This window comes from Neopsephotus bourkii, unplaced genomic scaffold, assembly GCF_033783945.1.
Source record: "Neopsephotus bourkii isolate Nb327-2 ecotype Australia unplaced genomic scaffold, CSIRO-AGI_Nbou_v1 NB_756, whole genome shotgun sequence".
Lineage (NCBI taxonomy): Eukaryota > Metazoa > Chordata > Aves > Psittaciformes > Psittacidae > Neopsephotus > Neopsephotus bourkii.
The window spans coordinates 2,318,732-2,337,091 of NW_026901254.1; the positions used below are offsets into that span (position 1 = coordinate 2,318,732).

Here is an 18,360-nt window from a genome sequence, read left to right on the forward strand (position 1 = left end):
GCATATGTGATTTACACAAACCAATTTCTGGATGTTGAAGACATAAAGTGGCTCATTAGAATATTAGGGTGGTGGGCTGTCACTATGATTTTACTTTTCTGTTTTCAGAACATTATTTCTGTAGTAATTAAATTATTTTAAATTGCGTGTGACACTTGTATGACATTTCTCTTGTGGTTGTAGGAAGAGGAACACAATGCAAAGCATCTGCAAGAGTGCTGACAAGTTACAGGGAACAATACATAACTGAAACTTTCATTCTAGGTTCATGGTGTAATAGGTTCCTTCTTCAGGAATGTTTAATATTAGCAATGTTTCATTAATGTAAATCAATTTATAGATATACTAGAAAAGATTTTTAAAGGCTTTTTGAATCACCATAGCCTTTTTATCTCCTCATTAGAGTTTTCATTATATTTAAGATTAAGCAGAAAATGATTAACTATTAGTTCTTTAGTTTTAGCATTTTATGCAGATTTAGAAACTTCCCGCAATCATTTGACAGCACTGCTCTCAAAAAGGTTCAGTATCAGAGACCCACTGCTAGGAAGTAAAAATAAAACCAGCAGCCTCGTTTAGATACAACAATAGAATGCTGGGATTATACTTGTTCTGAAGTGTTTAAAATGCATATAATAATCCAAGTGTTACAGTGCACAGAATGTCCTTAAACCTTCCTCTGTTCAAATATTTCATTAATGCTTCTCTCCAGCTATGAGCCAGTACAGCTGATGTGTGTGGGATTAACAAAATCAAGTAGGAAATTAACAAGAGTGTGCACTGTAAGTCAAGGTTTCTTGCTGAGGACATCCTGTTAATGAGCTATCGTAACATCACAAGGCTGTAGGATGTACAAACCAGGCACAAATGCCTGTTAAGTAAACCCTTGGTGTAAATTTTTAAGAATCCTAAAAAAAAAAAATATTAAAAATAACATTTTCCTGATCACAATAAAGATGGCACTAAAAATGTTATAAAACCACAGAAATGTTGTTGTGATTTTGAAGTACAAAAATGTTAATGTTGGTTGCAACAGAATGTGTAATAAACATGTGTCTAATATAGCTCTCTGTGTTGAAAGTATGTTTCAAAACAGCAGAAACTCTAATACGTTAGTATTTATATGAAAACTTTATAAATCTCATTCACCAAAAAGTTCTGAGCACTCTCCAGCATTAAAACTGCCAGTCTGTTGGATTTATGGCATCAAGGCTAACGCTTAAATTTCACATTTGGATAAATAAGTCATACACTGCTAATACTACATAACCTCAAATAATCTTTCATTGCATAAAAAGATAGTACATGTTTCAGAAAATCCATCAATGGGGATTTTGAGTCCAGAGGAAAGAATTGTATAAATGCAATTTTATATGGTGTTTGTAATCCTGCCCTTCTACTCTGCTCTCATGAGTCCTCACTTGGAGTATAGTGTGCAGTTCTGGTGTCCCCAACATAAAACGGACATGGAACTGTTAGAACAAGTCCAGAGGAGGGCCACAAGGATGATCAAGGGGCTGAAGCACTTCCTGTATGAAGACAGGCTGAGAAAGTTGGGGCTGTTCAGCCTGCAAAAGAGAAGGCTGCATGGAAACCTCATAGCAGCCTTCCAGTATCTGAAAGGGGGCTATAGGGATGCCAGGGATGAACTGTTCATTAGAGACTGTAGTGATAGGACAAGGGGTAACAGGTTAAAACTTAAACAGGGGAAGTTTAGATTGGATATAAGAATGAATTTCTTTCCTGTTAGGGTGGTAAGGCACTGGAATGGGTTGCCCAGGGAAACTGTGAATGCTCCCTCCCTGGCAGTGTTCAAGGCCAGGTTGGACAGAGCCTTGGGTAACATGATTTAGTGTGAGGCGTCCCTGCCCATGGCAGGAGGGTTGGAACTAGATGATCTTAAGGTCTTTTCCAATCCTAACTATTCTATGATTCTATGATTTTGGAATTAAATTTACATATTATTAGGCATGTAAGAATATATACTGGGGGAGGGGAAAACCACCAAAATACCTGATGTTTTCCTTTCTTCTTTTTCAGGTCAGAACTGTGGAGGCTTAGTACAGGGACCAAATGGTACTATAGAGAGCCCTGGGTTTCCTCATGGTTATCCAAATTATGCCAACTGCACGTGGATCATTATCACAGGAGAACGTAACAGGATACAGCTGTCATTTCATACTTTTGCCCTTGAGGAAGATTTTGATATTTTGTCTATTTACGATGGACAGCCACAGCAAGGGAATTTAAAAGTGAGGTAAGGTGCCTTTTTTTTTTTTTTCTTAATTTCTTTCTGTCTTTCTCTCTTTACCTATCTTTTTCTTGCATAGTTCAAGGTCAATTCTGGTAAAGATCCAGATCACAGGAGTATCCCACATTGCAGTGACTTATTTTTATTTATCTGTGCCCTTGTGGAATCCAGACTTGGCCCAGGGATCCTTTCCTGGAGCGCCGGAAACCCATTTTTTGAAAGAATTCTTACTGAGTTTACATTTTACTTTTCTACCATGCCTACAATATTTGAATCAGAGGATGCGTATGCTGCTTATGATAACAAGAAGGGGCCTGTCACTGAATGCGGCACAGAATTGGTGGGCGATACAGCAATTTGTGAGACTAAATCCTTCAAGTGACTATTGCCTACCTTGCAGATGAGTTGAGCTGTGAATTGTTTGACTTTGCCAAAATCAAAATTATTTTCCATCTCTAAGTAAATACAATTATTAAACAATTAGAGACCTTTAAAGGTCAGAAACTGGGGTGTCTTAGATGTCTAAATACCACTGAAGTTTTGAAGAGACTTGCAAGAAGCTTTTTTTATCTTGAAGCTTTTACAACTTCAGATTCTGGTGCATTAATTTCATTGGTGTCTTGTTTTGGGTTCCTCAGTCATTTTCTGGATCTGGACTGCAGAGCTGGAAGGCAAACATTACTTTCAGTACTGCTCTGTCATCTTCTGTTCAGGCATGACATTTATGGAATACTGTAAAACACTGCTGTCAGTTCTGTTGTCTGATTACTCTTTTACATGCCACTGATTTATATTATGCACTTAAAACAAATGTGGGAACATCACCAATTTGTTCAGCTTTTTAGTGGGTATCATCATGCATTTTTGACAAGAACAGCATTCTGATTGATTGTTGACTCAGTTCAAAATGTTATGAAAACTGTAGAAGGTAGTACACAGCTACTGATGCTTGAGGTGCAGCGTATGTTCTTCATTTAATGTACTTAATTGGCCTTTAGTATTTGTATTACCTCCGTACAAGGGTTAATATTTTTTTTTTCAATCAAAAGTTTTTATTATCAATAGCCTGCTTGTTTTGAACTAATCTGTTAATAGAAGATTGTTTCAAGGAAGAGCACCAACTCGTGTTTTGTGGGTATGAGCATAAAGGACATAAATTATGAAGTATGATCGAGATCTCATTGAAGTCATTGTAATTACCACTGATTTCACTAAACAAGGATTTAATTTCCAACTTCCATTAGTGAAGCAAATATTTTACTTATCACTGATTATATTTGAAAGTTAGTTACCTTCATAAATGTTATAAGTAAAAGAAACAGAAACATTTGTTGGCATTCCGGCATGCAGAGGTTAAAAAAGCAGAATTTGAATGCCAGGTTTCTATTGACATCTCATACCCTGTGACATACCCTTTGCTGCACAAAGCACATTCACAGGTGAACCCCCTCCACAACTGCACTTTTCAAGACAATAAACTCAGCAGATATTGGAAAATTATAGTCTTTTTTAGCTGACAGCATGCAAATGCAAGAGAGCATCTTGGAACTTCTGCTTCAGGGTATGCTTGCTTTTTTTTTTCAGAGATAAAAATACTCTACTAGATTCTGGGTAATTATATTTCTTTAGCCGTCATGCAAAATCTGGAGGATTTCTTTAAAAATAGCTGTGTAAGTATACAGCTCTCACAAACTATGATAATTAAATAATATTCATCCCATATTTTGTATAGCATTTTTCAACTGCTAAAGCAAAATTGGATAAAAGTGAATAATAGGTTCTACTAGTTTACTTGCTGCCTGAAGGACCTTTTTGTATGCTAAATGGGTACCAAGATACTTTCAGTACATATTAATTATAAACCCCAAGAAAATAGAAACAAATATAAAATACACTGAAATTATATGAAAAAGGAATAAATTGTTTTATGCTGTTTGTGTGGAGGAAAAAAAAGACAAACAGGTAGTGTTAAGATGTATATGAACACTGGTTAGTGAATTAATAAAGGGTATACTGATTTAAGGGATAAATTACACATGGTAGTAATTCAGTTATTGTAAACTCTGTTATGAGGAGGTTGAGAAGTAAGACAATAGCAGAAAGAACAATGTAAACAAAAGATAGGGCACTAAAAAGTGCTATTTTACATCTTCCTATTTTTCTAGATAAAACCTAATTAACATTTTGTCGTTTTGCGTAATTACTGCGATGTGCAGTCCAAAATTGTCCCTGAAAAGATCGTGACAGCTGCTTTATTTTTATCAATGTAAAGTTCATAGAACACAAAATAGGTTTAGAAATATATAGTCTATATATATGCATGTTTTAACTTGGAAAACATAATTCAGGGGTACAGCACAGGCTGGGGTCTCCTTGGCTAGGGAACAGCTCTGTGGAAAGGGACCTCGGGGTCTTGATGGATAGCAAGCTCAATATGAGTGAACAGTGTGCTTCTGGGACAGAAGCATAAGGATGCTGGGTTACATCAAGGGCATCACCACTGGAGATAAAGAAGTCATTATTCCACTGTACTAGGCACTTGTCAGGCCACACCTGGAACGTTGTGCTCAGTTTTAGTTTCTGCTATACAAAAAAGATATGGACAGGTAGGAGAGGGTCAAGAGAAGGGCCATAAAGGTGATCAAAGGACTGGGAAGCTTGCCATATGAGGAAAGGCTGAGAGAATGGGGTTTGTTCAACCTTGAGGAAAGAAGGCTCAGGAGAGACCTTATCACCATGTTTCAGTATTTAAAGGGTGGCTACTCCTTTTAACAAGGAGTCACATGAAAAAGACAAGGGGTAGTGACCACAAGTTACTCCTGGGGAGAATCTTATTGGGCTCAAAAGGAAAATTTTTCACAGTGAGAACAATCAGCCACTGGAATAGTCTCCTCAGGGAACTGGTAGATTCCCCAGCACTGGGCACTTATAAGATTCAACTGGGCAAGATGCTGAGACATCTTGTGTAGAGCATGTTTTTGTCTATAAAGGTTGGACAAGATGATCCTTGAGGTCCCCTTTCAACCTCGTATTCTATGATTCTCTGATTCTGTATTATATATAAAAAAGGAAAAGTGTAATTTTAAGTCTCATGCAACCGGCTATGATAATGCTTTGTAGGATACTGTAGTCTTAATTGTATAAACAAACATGAAGTTAGATAATTAGTTTCACTGTATATTCTAATCAAAACAGGTGTGTCTATGTTATTGAAAAAAACCCCGATTGTAAAGCTTAACTATTGCATTATCAGTTGGCGAGAAAAGTTTTGAAAATACAATCAAATTCTAATTAAGGTGCTAATAGATGTAAAATGTACTTTTTATTCGCATTTTAAATTGTAAAGGAACTGTCAATTGCTACACACAGTTAACCATTGGCATGCAGAATTCATATGGACAAAACTCTTGGGGAGAAGAGGCACAAGCATGGTGCACTGAGACAGCAAAGTTATTACTCTATCTATCAACAGGACATGGGGGGGTAGGGACACACACCAGCCCTGAAGAAGCTCAGTGTATAGGCAGATGTGAACCGACAATATTGGCCTATTGTCTTGCTTATCACCGACAGGCATGTTACCTGCCACAAGCAAGTGAATTCAAAATAGCTGTTTCAGGAGCTTATGGATTGCGAAAGTCAGTCAGGGCTGATTGTACTCTGCCTTCCACAGCTGAAATGAATTAATTAATCTTAGCATGTCTTGTTAAGTATGTTTTTCCTAGATACAGAATTCCTGAATAAGGGTTTCATAGAGAGGTATAATGGGGCTGGGTAAATAGAAGGGCCCATATCAAAACCTCTGTTGCTGAAGAGGTGAGTCAGGGTCTAAGTGAGATGTTTAGATCCTGAACTGCCAATGTTACAAACATGGTGAACTGAGACTGAGACTTTGTATTTGCAATTGCCTTCTTCTCAGTTTATGTCCTGGGATTCCACATTTTTTTCTATGTCAAATAGGGGTAAATTCTGTAACCTCTCTTTTCAAAAGTTACTGTTTTAGCATCACACACTCAGTTTACTTAAGGATTAGTTGCAGAAGACCTGTGCAATGTATTTTGGATTGTTTTCAAATAATTCAGTCTTTTAGACGCTCCTGAAAATCTATTGAAAATTGATTCCAAACAATTTTATTCTTTTCTCATACAGAAAAGATTTTAATTAAATTATATACACTGATGGGAAGACACAAATGTACAGGGATGAATATTTTTTGTTATGTGCGTACACAGCTGTCAGTTATTCTGGAAATACATGATATATATTATTTGGAAAGTGATTTTAAAATGTCTGCTTGCTTTCATGGTTTCTCAGGCCTTCCAAGTATTATACAGTATACTGCAGCATGGGTAATAATACAAAAGACACTGCTTGTTATCAGTTATATCAGTTGAAAAACACATTTTTGTTTTAATGGACCAGTAATGTAAACAATAGAAGTTGTTGATGGACCATGTAATAAAATAAAGCTTACCAAAAGTTTTCTGACAAGCATATATACAATGTATGTTAAATAGCAGCATGTCCCTTCTGCTTTCTTGAATCATGTAAAATAATAGGAACTTAATACAGAGTATTCACTTTTTCCTGTCTCCAGCAAGGAATAAACCATATGAATATTCTGCACTTTGTAATCCAAACATGGAGATAAAAAATATTCACTATCTTTTGGGCTCCTGTTTACACCTTTTTTCTCAACAAACCAAGTTTTATCATATAATCATATATTCAACATGTTTTAATTTTTATTATTTTTTGTTTGGAATTCGGTTTGGTTTTTGTTTGTTTATTATTTGTTTGTTTGTTCACAAAACAATTTCTATCTTCCTTCTCTCCAGGATCAAAAGAACAGGGAAGCAATGAGGGGGTGATTGACAACTGCTGTCACTGCAGCAGCAAGAGCTTTGTGCAATTTGCAGTTCTTTTTTTTTCTTCTTCACCATGAAAATGTTTTATGACATTTTGTTTACCTTTTTCTTATTGCACATCATTTTCTACAAGTTGGTCTCAACATGTAGGATTTGTGTGTGTGTGTGTGAGCTGGTGACTTTTTGAAGAAAACAATATAGGACTGAATATAGTTGCCAGCTGAAGCCTACCTAGAACACAGCACAAAGTAATATAAACTGAGCTAGCTTTCAAATTTTGAAATAAGATTATTGAATAATTTCATCCAGATATTCTGGTATTTTGTACATCTGTAAGAAAAGGAAAATTGTTATTTTATGATTATGCAAATTGATTACTGAGTTCCTGCCAGTTGAGACACTTATCGATGACTAGTGTTCCCCTTTTTATGTTAAATCAGATTTTTCTTGGCTATTTCTCCTATTAAAGTATTAGGAAGAAAGAATCATTTACAGTAGTGGGCTAACATGATTCATTTTATATTACATATCTATGTTTGGAAAGAAAGGAAACTATGACCTGATCATCTAAATGGTGACAGTTTCTGCCAAAGGCAAAAAGAGCATGCAGTGGAAGGAGAGGTAATTTATGCGTGCAATACTGGCAGGTTCAAGCTCATAGGTGGCTTCCCCTCCCACCCCCTGTAGGTAGATAAAAGGCAAAAATCCTCTTCCTCAAATGTTCAGCTTACCAATTCAAAATTTTAAGCTTGCTAATTTTGTTGGCAAACCTACATGCTAAAAAGATTTAATGAAAAAAATATTAAGTGTATAGTCAAGTAAGGAGTCCGGTTGCTAAAAACAAGCTACTTACAGCAGGAATTATAGGCCATATTAATTACATGGTTTAGACTGATATTAAATGATGGTCAAGTGCAAGTTTTTTTGCAAAACTCATGGAGTATCATTGGAACTCCCACCTAAGAAAATCCATTTCATGTTTAAGGAATTATTAGTTCTTGGGAAAAAAAAAAAAAAAAGATACTAGATCTGTTTAATAAATTAAAACAATGCATGAATTTATACTGCAAAATTCTGCATCAGTTGCTTAAAGCTTTTTACAATGTAGTTAAGTCAGCATGTTTTAATAAAAAAAAATATGTTACTGTGGCTCTCAACGTAATGAAAATGTAGCTGTGCTAAATCTCTTTGTCCTCTATGGAGGTAGATCTTTCTCTTCATTTGAAACTGGTCAAAGTACATACACAGGTGGTGCTTCTTTGCCTGTTCTGTACTTCTCAAGCTGGACCGATGTAACAGCAGTGATTTGGTGCATTCGTTTGATTTGTTTCACAATTAGAAGCATTACTAGTAAGGAACTCAGAAGGGGAGAGTTGGGATGTGGCTCCATAAAATTTTGATTTATACAGTTTTAGAAATTTTAGCATGTGTTAGGTAATCTTGCTGTGTCATAGTTGTACAACCAATTCTGATTTAATGGGATAATACAAAATTGGTAAAAAACACCTTTCCAGTAAAGAACTCGGTATTTAGAGATACCTCACAGTAGCCCGATGAGGACAATAGGTTGTTCTATATGTGTTTCTAAGTGTTAAGCTTCTAAGTGTTTCACATAACAGTGTTTTAGAGTAGATCTTTGATTTTAGATGAGGTGCACATTGGCACCTTTTATTTCTTATTGTATATATATATTACAAATATTTAGTTATTCAGCTTGAAAGAATCATATTTATGATCATACTAAGCCAAACACCCATAGATTCCTTGATTAGTAATTTTATTTTTTTATTTAGTAATTACTACAATTAATTTACAAAACAGAGCACCTTGGATGTCCATTATCCAGTATTTAAGCTACAAAATCATAGAAAATTGCATGTTGTGAGTGTGGGTATGGATGTGTATAGGTGAACTTGAGTTTTGAAGAGTTCAGTTTACAGCTTTGCTTTACAAAAAAATCTAGAACAAGCTTTAAATGTTACTTCAGTATTGGCCAAATATAGAAAAGAAAATTGCCTTTGTTAGTATGATGTTTGCTTGATGTGCATGGGGAATGCGCATGTGATCTACAACATGTTATGGGAAACCTCTTTGATTCTACCAGACTGATGAGTTTGCAATCTGCAAAAGTACAAATACTTTTAAGATTTTTTTTCAACACTGCTGAGTATACAATTTGGCATTTCATGCTTTTTTGAAAGGGTTTTATTTTTTTCATTTTTCCTTCATTTATGACAGTTTCTGAAGCTCCTAAAAACCCATGATTTGGTGTATTAACAATCTGTACACTTTTTGACATTTACATATGATAAATTCCCATAAAATCTCACATTCTTTTTATTCTCAAAACTCCTTAGAAATAGTATACTAGCATCCATTGAGAATGCTGATAAACACAGTTTGGGGAATTACAGAACTTAAAACTTGGATGCACCTTAAAAAAATTTTTAATGCAGATTGGTGATACAATTGACAACTTTGCAACTAAACAGGTGATAATATTAACCTGATTATGCTGGTTATGTAAGGAACTTTAGTTCTTAAATACAGTAATTCGTGAGAGTGAAATCAATTGCATACTTCTGTTATCTGTACCCTAAATATATGCTTCCCATAGATTGTACAGAAAGCCATTTTATATCAGTCTTTCTGAGTTGCCCATCTTGTTCAAAATCAATCTTCTTTTTATTTTAGATAATATATTCTGAATTGACGTAATTATGTAGAGAAGTTCTGCTGATCAACACCCCTAATGCAGTGTGAACAATGACTATTCCAACATCTCTTGGTCAGGGATCAGTCATTTCCCTTTGCATATATACTGACTGCAAACTAATAATTATATTACAGCCTTTAGAAAAGCATCAAGACTCCTCAGTGAGAGGAAAGACCAGTTGTCAAAATCTGCCCTTTTTTGAGATTAGTTTCATTACATGTGTTTTGTGGATTTTTTCAGTTTCTATATAACTGTGATAGATAACTTTTTAATTAGTATATAACCTGCATGCTATAAAAAAAAAAGAAGACTGCTTGCTTGTTTTTGTCTGTTAACTTGCAAATTAAAGGAAAAAGAAAGAAGCTTTATAAAACATAATAACTAACTCATCATATTCCTGATGCGTGTAATTAGGTTAAACTGTGAATCATTTTCTATCTGTCATCTGTAAATTACCTTCCAGTCTTAACTGACTCTTGTGATTATTGACTGAGTAATCATAGCCTGGTTTTGGGTCACCCTGCTCTGGACCAGGATGTAGTGATCATGGACAAATACAGCATAAGTGTTCAGTCATCTACAGTCTCTCTGCTCTGAATTACTGCAGTGGAAGTTCAGCATCCTGTCCTCAGTGAGCCAGTCACACGCAATCATTCTGCTTGTAATACAAATCTTGTAGACAAGTGTTCTCATAATCTTGGATCTTCAATATTACTTAGATACTTTCCCCAGTTTTCATCCTGTTTGTATTCACAAAAGTATCTGCTGAAATTATTAACAGCCATGGAGTTTGACAATTATTTCTTTTCTTCCACCTAATGGAGACTAAAATATACTTCTGCTGAAGTCTCAGGTTATTTCTGCACTCATACCTTCATTTGAGGGAAAATTACGCATGCTCATCTCCATTCAATTCAGTGAATTTATTAAGAAAACCAACTAGTCAGTGTCTGAATCAGTAGAAATATTGAATAATGAAAGTGACCCTGATAACAGGACGTGTGAATGTGAATTTTGATAATAGGCTCAATACCAACTTGTCAGAGAACAGTGCCCTTAGAAGACTTCTTGCTGTTGACTGCCTACTCTTCATTGATTTATTAATGTTCTCTTCCACTTCCAGATTGCATTTATATGTTGCTTTCAGCAAAAAGATAATAAAAAAATATAATTCTTTCCTATCTCCCACTCCCCTAACACAAACCTGTGCACTGTGAATTTCTTTGCAGAATCTGCTGTGACCAGTGTCATGAAAGAAAAGCAGAATGGGAAAGAAAATAAAATAACAGATGCCAATATGAGACTGCATTTCTCTCTTACTTGTTGAGACAGACTAGTTATCTAGGCTTCTGTTGTTAAATACACATAATAAGACCATAAATAACAAAACTGTGATGAATTTTAATACAAATTAATGGACAGTATATAAAGATTTAGTTAATATTTTTATTTTTTATATAATTCTTATTCTGCAATTCATGAATTAGAGAAAAAAGTATGATACAGGACTGGTTAGTAAGTACTTTAAAGTTAAGTCTAATGAAAAATGTACAAAACCTGTGCTTAAAACTTGTAAATTTTAACATTTACATTTGACTACTGAAGTCAACAATGCCATATGTATATTTTTAAATAATCAATTGATTTTATCATTTTTTTTAGAGTAAAACAGAAAAGCACCATTTAAATAATAAACAATAAATAATAAATAATAAAAATAACATAAAGCAGGGGGCACAATAATCCCATTGATTCAGTGATTCTTGTTGATAAGGGTTCTTTGAAATATACCTATAGGTTTTAAAGTTCCCATTATTCAGAACATAACCTCCTAAATACTCCCTGCAAAAATGTCCTTAAACTATGGGTGGGTGTCTGTGTTTGCCTTTTGACACAACTTTCAGCTGATGATACCTCTCTGAGAATAGTAGAGTGAGACTTGAATTCCTTTTATTTTTTCCATGGATTTTTAAAACAACTTTCAGCACTTTCTGTGGCTTCCATTGTATTATTTTGTTGAAAGTGAATTTGATCTCTCATTTTCCACAATAACAGAGTTACATTAGGATTTTCTCAATCACCCTTTCCTCACCCCTAGACGTGAGCTATGTTATTTACTGTTTGAGTAAGGAAAACCTTTCATATTCATAGGGCTCATAGATAGAATAGCAAGAACATTGTGGAGCGCATGGGGTAAGGAGGTGAGAACTGAGGTATAATGGTTAGAAGGAAGAGAAGGTGAGGAATACCAGAAGCAATATGTTAAAAAGATTGTAGGTACACTATACCATGCAGTTAGGCACATATACGTAATTTAACTCCTATACTGGAAGACTTTATTATAGAAATCTCTCCACCATGCCTACTGTATGAGCCTCGTAGCTCAGGACTGGTTTTGTCCTATGTCATTGCAGATTATATATCTGAGATACTGCTTTTGATACAGACTGTACAAGCATGGGGAAAACTGGCACAGGTTGCCCAGAGAAGCTCTGGATGCCCCATCCCTGGCAGTGTTCAAGGCCAGATTGGACAGTGCTTCGAGAAATCTGGAATAGTGGAAGGTCTCCTTGCCCATGGCAGGGTGGTTGGAACTAGATAATTTTTAAGGTCCCTTCTAACCCAAATCATTCTATTACTCTGTGATTTCTAGTACAGCAGATGTATTATGAATGACAGATAGAAATTTTTTAGTTATTTAAAATTATTTAACTTTGATGATGCATTTCAACTGAAATAGCCAGTGACAGGTAGGTTAGGGAATTCACCTGAGAGGTATGGAAACACAGATTTAATCTCCTTGGTTACTTGGTTGAAATGACTGTGTAAGACACGATGTGTAATGGTAAAATAGATTTAAATTGAGCTTTTTTTTTTTTTTTCTTGTTTGGTTTGGGTTGGGTTTTTTTTCTTTGTTTATTTGGGTTTTTTTTGTCAGGTGGAGAAAATCTATTGCTTTGTGTAATTACCTGAAAACCCGACTAAATTTAAAAATCCTTTGTGCCCAAGATGTATTGTATTTTTCTAAGTGAATGAGTGCAAAAAGTCTCTCAGTTACAACCTTCCTGTTGCTTGATGAACAGTCAAATCTAATGCTGACAAAGACATCAACACTTCTCCTAAATGAAGTTACTAAATGAACTTAGTCACTTCTTCGTCATTAAATGAGCTTAGGAATTTGGGAATCGTGTATATCCTAAAAATCTCACCATACATTTGGAGTAGTAGGCCCTTTATGAATTTGCCTTCCTTCGTATTGATCTGTTTTTCCAAGAGATGCAGACCATTAATTTAGTCTACCCTTAGTGAGCACCTTACCTTGTCACTCTCAACTTCCCATATAGTCAATACAGAGAAACAGGCAGTTTTACGGTAATTTATCTAACTTACATTACTCATCAATTTTAGGTTCACATGAATTATACCACAGAAATGGTTATTTTCTTCATAGGTCATAAAGATTTGATTTTGAGTAAATTCTAGAAAATATTTGTACTGCCAGCTTGGAGGTGAAATGAGCAAAGCCCATGCTTTCCTTTTTTTTTTTTTTTTGAAGAGCATGTGAAGTATGTAGAAGATACCTTGTAGAACTTCCTGACTCAGTCTTTAAGGAACCCCATTGTATTGCAAATCTAAACTAGATTATATGTATCAAGAAAATCCTGTAAACGATTCTAAGCATATCAGAAGCTGCTTTTTTTTTTCTCCTTTCTCACAATTCATTATAATAATGTTCATTTTTGCTTCAGCTATGTGAATCACCTTCCTAACTTCCATGTAATTTTATTGTATTTTATTTTATTAGAAAAGTGTGTAAAAGTCAGTTATACCCTTTCGTGGAATGTTTGCTCTTCTTTTAATACCAGATCCATTTGTGTGGTAAAAATTAGATGAGCTTCTTAGGGCAAAAATCTTGTCTTCTGACACCATTGCAAAGTGTAATGTCCACCTCCAGTATCATATCATAGAATCATTGAATTGTTTGAGTTGGAAGAAGCCTTAGAGATCATTTAGCTCCAACCCCCATGCCATGGAAACCGCTAGACCAGGTTTCTCAAAGCCCCCTCTATCCTGGCCTTGAACACTTCCAGGGATAGGGCAGCCACAACTTCTCTGGGCAATCTGTGCCAGTCCCTCACCACCCTCACAGAAAAGAATTTATTCCTAATATCTAATTTGAATCTACCCTCTTTCACTTTAAATCCATTTCCCCTTGCCCTATCACTACTTGCTTTTATAAAAATTGCCTTATAAAAAATGTGCTCTTAGAAAAATATGTCGTAATGCATTTAATGAAGAAGAAACAGAGGAATGTGAGACCATTGTTCTTATGCTTAGTGGGTTCCTGTATGATAAAAGAGAGTTCTTAATAGATATGCAAGTTTTATTTTTAGTGGCCTGTTAACACACACTTTGTTAAGGAGCAGTATCTGAGGGAGATAGATACTGAGTATTTCAGATCTATGCTATCCTTTACTACACCTAAAAACTGTAGCAGTTAGAGTTATAATTTTGAGAGATTCCTTCAGAACTTCAAGTGAGGCAAGATCCTTGCTTCATCCATGGTGATGAAGTAATGAGGTAGGGGTTCCCAAGAGAACCACACATGGATTTTCCTCGACCATGTGTTCACAAATTTAAGGTAAAGAGGAAATACATCCTCTTGTCTCATAGTTTAATAATTAGCCATCATAAGATAGTTAAACTTTCCAATTAAAAATATTGGGGGGGTTGTTTACATTTAAGATGCCATATGTCAGAAAACTAAATCAGAAATTCTTCTGTTACAATGAAAGCAATTTTTGAAAACCTGCCTTAGATATTTCACTGAATGGTAAATGGTTGCGCATCATCTAAGACCAGAAATTAGAAAAGTTATTTACCTTATGGTGAAGATGGAATACTGTGGAAATCGATTAGTAGCATAACTTCATGTAGCAAGAGATGAAAAGTTATAGGGGTGTTATGGAAAACAATAATAGTTAAAACTTACAGAACAGAAGAGTATCATAAAAGGTAAATATTCCTTCTGCTTATTATGACAGAAGTAGTGACTAGAGAAAACAATGATATTAAATGAAAATATGTTTTAAATAAAGTCTAAATTTTACTTTTAGGAATTCCTTCTACAGGGTTTTGGTTAGGGAAGAGTAAAATTCATGTGTGATATTAAATATGTGAGAAAAACATGAGCAGCCAAGTTAGAAAATATCCAGGGAATGGTAAAGCAACCATTATTTCATACAAGCTAGCCAAACAACAGTGATGGGAAATAAAAATATTAGCTCATATTTGTCACATTTGCTTATACATGTCATGTCTTTCAAAGGCTGGTACCTTCCAACAAATAACCTGGTAAAAAAATTTAATCACTAACTTTTGTTTGAAAATGTTATTTCCATACACTATGAAATAAAAGTGGGGCTGTGCCTGTATCAAATATTGCGCCAATCACTTTTATGCTGTACATCATTTTATTTACTAATCATAATAAGAAAAAGTTATTTAAAAACGTATGCCTTTTTCTTTTGCTTTTTCTTGGAAGTGGTTAAGTACTGAAAAATGGGTTTAAAAAATTGTGAAGTAACCTTGAAATTTGAAGCACAATCACTGAATAAGGTTAGCATCTCTGTACAGAAAGGAAGAATATAGTGTCTGGAGGTTAAAAATTATAGTGTGAAGTTCAATAAATGTTCCACAGCACAAGATATGTGAGGATCTGCCTGGCATCCAAGATGAAAACCTCCCCCAGCCATAGCATCATGTTTTTTTCCCGTAAAACTTGTGGAAAGTGGATGAAGCTGAGAAAAGACTCCCTTTCCTTACAAAGAGAAAACAACAAGCCATCAAAATTTCTGTTGTATCCTACAAGCATGAAAGAGCAAATTGAGCATAACAAGTAAACACAAGGATCATGAATAAGATTCTTTGTTCGTTTGTTTGTTTCTTTTTAATGTTTTAGGGCCTTTAGCCAAATATTCTAATGTCATGCTGTGTGAAAAAGATGTTAGTTTCTCTGCTCGCTGTGAGTTGTTCCAAGTTTGGAAGAGGTTGCCACTAAGAAAAAGAAAAAAGATGAAAAAATATATTAGCATGAATAATTCAACGTTCTTTAGTGAGGAAAGAAAAGCAAGTTATTTACATATAAAATAAAAAAATTACACTCCAGCAGTGAACGAGTATCTAATATCAGATTGAAAACAGGCCAATTTTAGGCTCATGCATAGGAAGTTTGCATGTGAATTCCTTACTTACAATGAAGACAGTTGATCACAGCATTCAGTGCATGGTGACCTAGCAGTGCATGCATTGACGTCTGTGAATAGAAACAAAATTAAGCAAATTGAATTTTAAACTTGATATCAGTTAAACATCTTATTAATAAAGACTAAGATAGTGAATATTCACTGCCAGTTTAGAAAAAGTGTAAATTAGATCTTGCTGCAAGAGGATTGCGCTAGTGGCTGCACAGCAGTGACCCAAAGAGCAGTGTGATTGATAGTGTCACTGCTCATCATTCAGAGGCCCCACAATTGGTCTGTCTGGCTTTTTGTTGTTGTTGTTGTTTGTTTGTTTGTTTGTTTTGTTTTCTTTAAATCCAAGGTTTCCTGGAGCTTTTGTCTTTATCTACCTGAAGAAACTACTTTTGTCTCAGTTTGGGGATTAGATGGTACCTTTTATGTTTTACCTATCTGGTCTTATTTTCCTGGTCTTATTTTGGCAGATTTCCCACCTATGATCTTTCCATAGCTGCCAAAATAAAACTTCCTTCATGCACTTATGCTGATTTGTCACTTTTTGTTGAGAGAGCATCTTCTACACCTGAGTATTGTGAGTCAGCAATGGAGAAGATGTGGACCTGGAGAACTGAAAGGATGCATATGAGTGGACATAATCTAAGTCTGAGAATCTCTAAATATTATAGATAACTGCTGGTTTGTTTTTTGTTGTTGTTGTTGTTGTTTGTTTGGTTTTGTTTTGGCTTTTTTTTCAGTTCCAAGAAGCCTTGGATTCAACAACCAAAACCCAGACAAACTCTGTAGACACATAGGATTTGTCTTGCAAAGAGTTAGAGGAGAAAAACGTCTTTTATTTGCTAACCAGGCTTTCAGAAACTACCTTTCTTCAAAAGTTTACTCCATGTATGACACTTGTGAGGAAAGGAAAAAGTACAAACATGTATAAAAGGAACAGTTAATTAACTAACGTGAATTCAAATATATGTAGATGTGAACCTTGGGAAAGGTCTAAAGTATACAAAAGACACTTTTTCTACATTAAATTAAATCATAATAGAAGGATTCCATGATAAAAATAAAAAGCCACAACCAGGAATTCTGGATTCTCCTTAAAAAGCTGCTTCTGAAATCCTCATTTTCAAATGCTGCACTTCTCCAACTGCTAAGGTGAGAAAGCGAAGGGGAGCAAAAGAACGATGTGTTATTGCTGTCATAGAAATGGATGATACCACAGATCACAAATATACAATGCCAAAGAAAGTAGAAAGAGATGCAGTTCCTATGAATTTAGATAAAGAAATAATTTGTGCAATTATTGAATTATGCATTTTAAATTTTAAAATAAAGCATTAATTTCTAACATTATAATAAGGAGCACAGAGATTTGTTTTATAAAAGCCAGTTTTCAAAGCTATTCAGCATATTTGGCAGCTTTTTACTAACTGTTCAAGCTTGCTTTCACAGTATAGTCTTGTCCTCATTTATTTTTTGTTGCTGCAACCATTAATCATAGGTTCTCTCTTTCTTTGCATAAAGGCTTTGCCACAAGAAAAGATTGTCAACTTTAGTATTTCAAGATACAGAGCACAGAAAGGAAACGTTATTTTAATATTATGCATTCTTTAGTTATTGGTACCGCTCCACTATTTTTTTGGTCTGTGTTTCAAATCCTCTGTCTTGTCATAGATGGAAAGATGGAATCTTATCATGGTGGAATCCCAGTCTGAATAAGTCTTTGCATGCTTAGAAGCACAAGATAGAGCTGATAATATCTGCTTCTCAAGAAGAATGCATTAGCACATTCTTGCCTATAAGCTTTAATTTCCAATGCTCAGAGATGTTGCTCATGTGTAGGAAGGCTCTGCCTAAAAAGAAGGATGAATCTGCTTAGCTAAAGCTTTATCTAAACTATCTTTCTTGTTTCATGGCAATGATATTTTAAGAATCAATTTATTACTTTAAGATTGTTTATTTTGCTTATTTTTCATATTTCATATAGCTAGAGGCATTTGACATCACACTGTGGAAGTGAATTATGATGTCTACTGGTACAATATTGATATGAGCAGGCAGAGTTTGAGATATTGAATATACAATTTGAGGTTTAATTATCATAAGAAATTTACATAATGACCTTATGCTTGATTTTTCAAGTGGACAGCTGTAAAGATTAATCCAATAAACCATTTTTGCCTGTTTTAATAGTCCTTACTCTCTGTATTTACATGCGGTATCGATTCCTATGAAGGTTTAATAAAGTTTATTCATTGCAGAATTGAATTAGAA

At 34.8% G+C, this 18,360-nt stretch overlaps 1 protein-coding gene across 2 annotated transcripts in view; it reads left to right on the plus strand.

Annotated features, from left to right (window-relative positions):
* The window catches only part of CSMD1 (CUB and Sushi multiple domains 1), a 1,128,271-nt gene that overhangs the window by 219,866 nt on the left and 890,045 nt on the right, over positions 1–18,360 (plus strand). For both annotated transcript variants that reach the window (XM_061354960.1, XM_061354961.1), the window contains exon 2: positions 2,041–2,257. In XM_061354960.1, the coding sequence (XP_061210944.1) occupies positions 2,041–2,257 (217 nt within the window). The remainder of the gene's footprint in view (positions 1–2,040; positions 2,258–18,360) is intronic.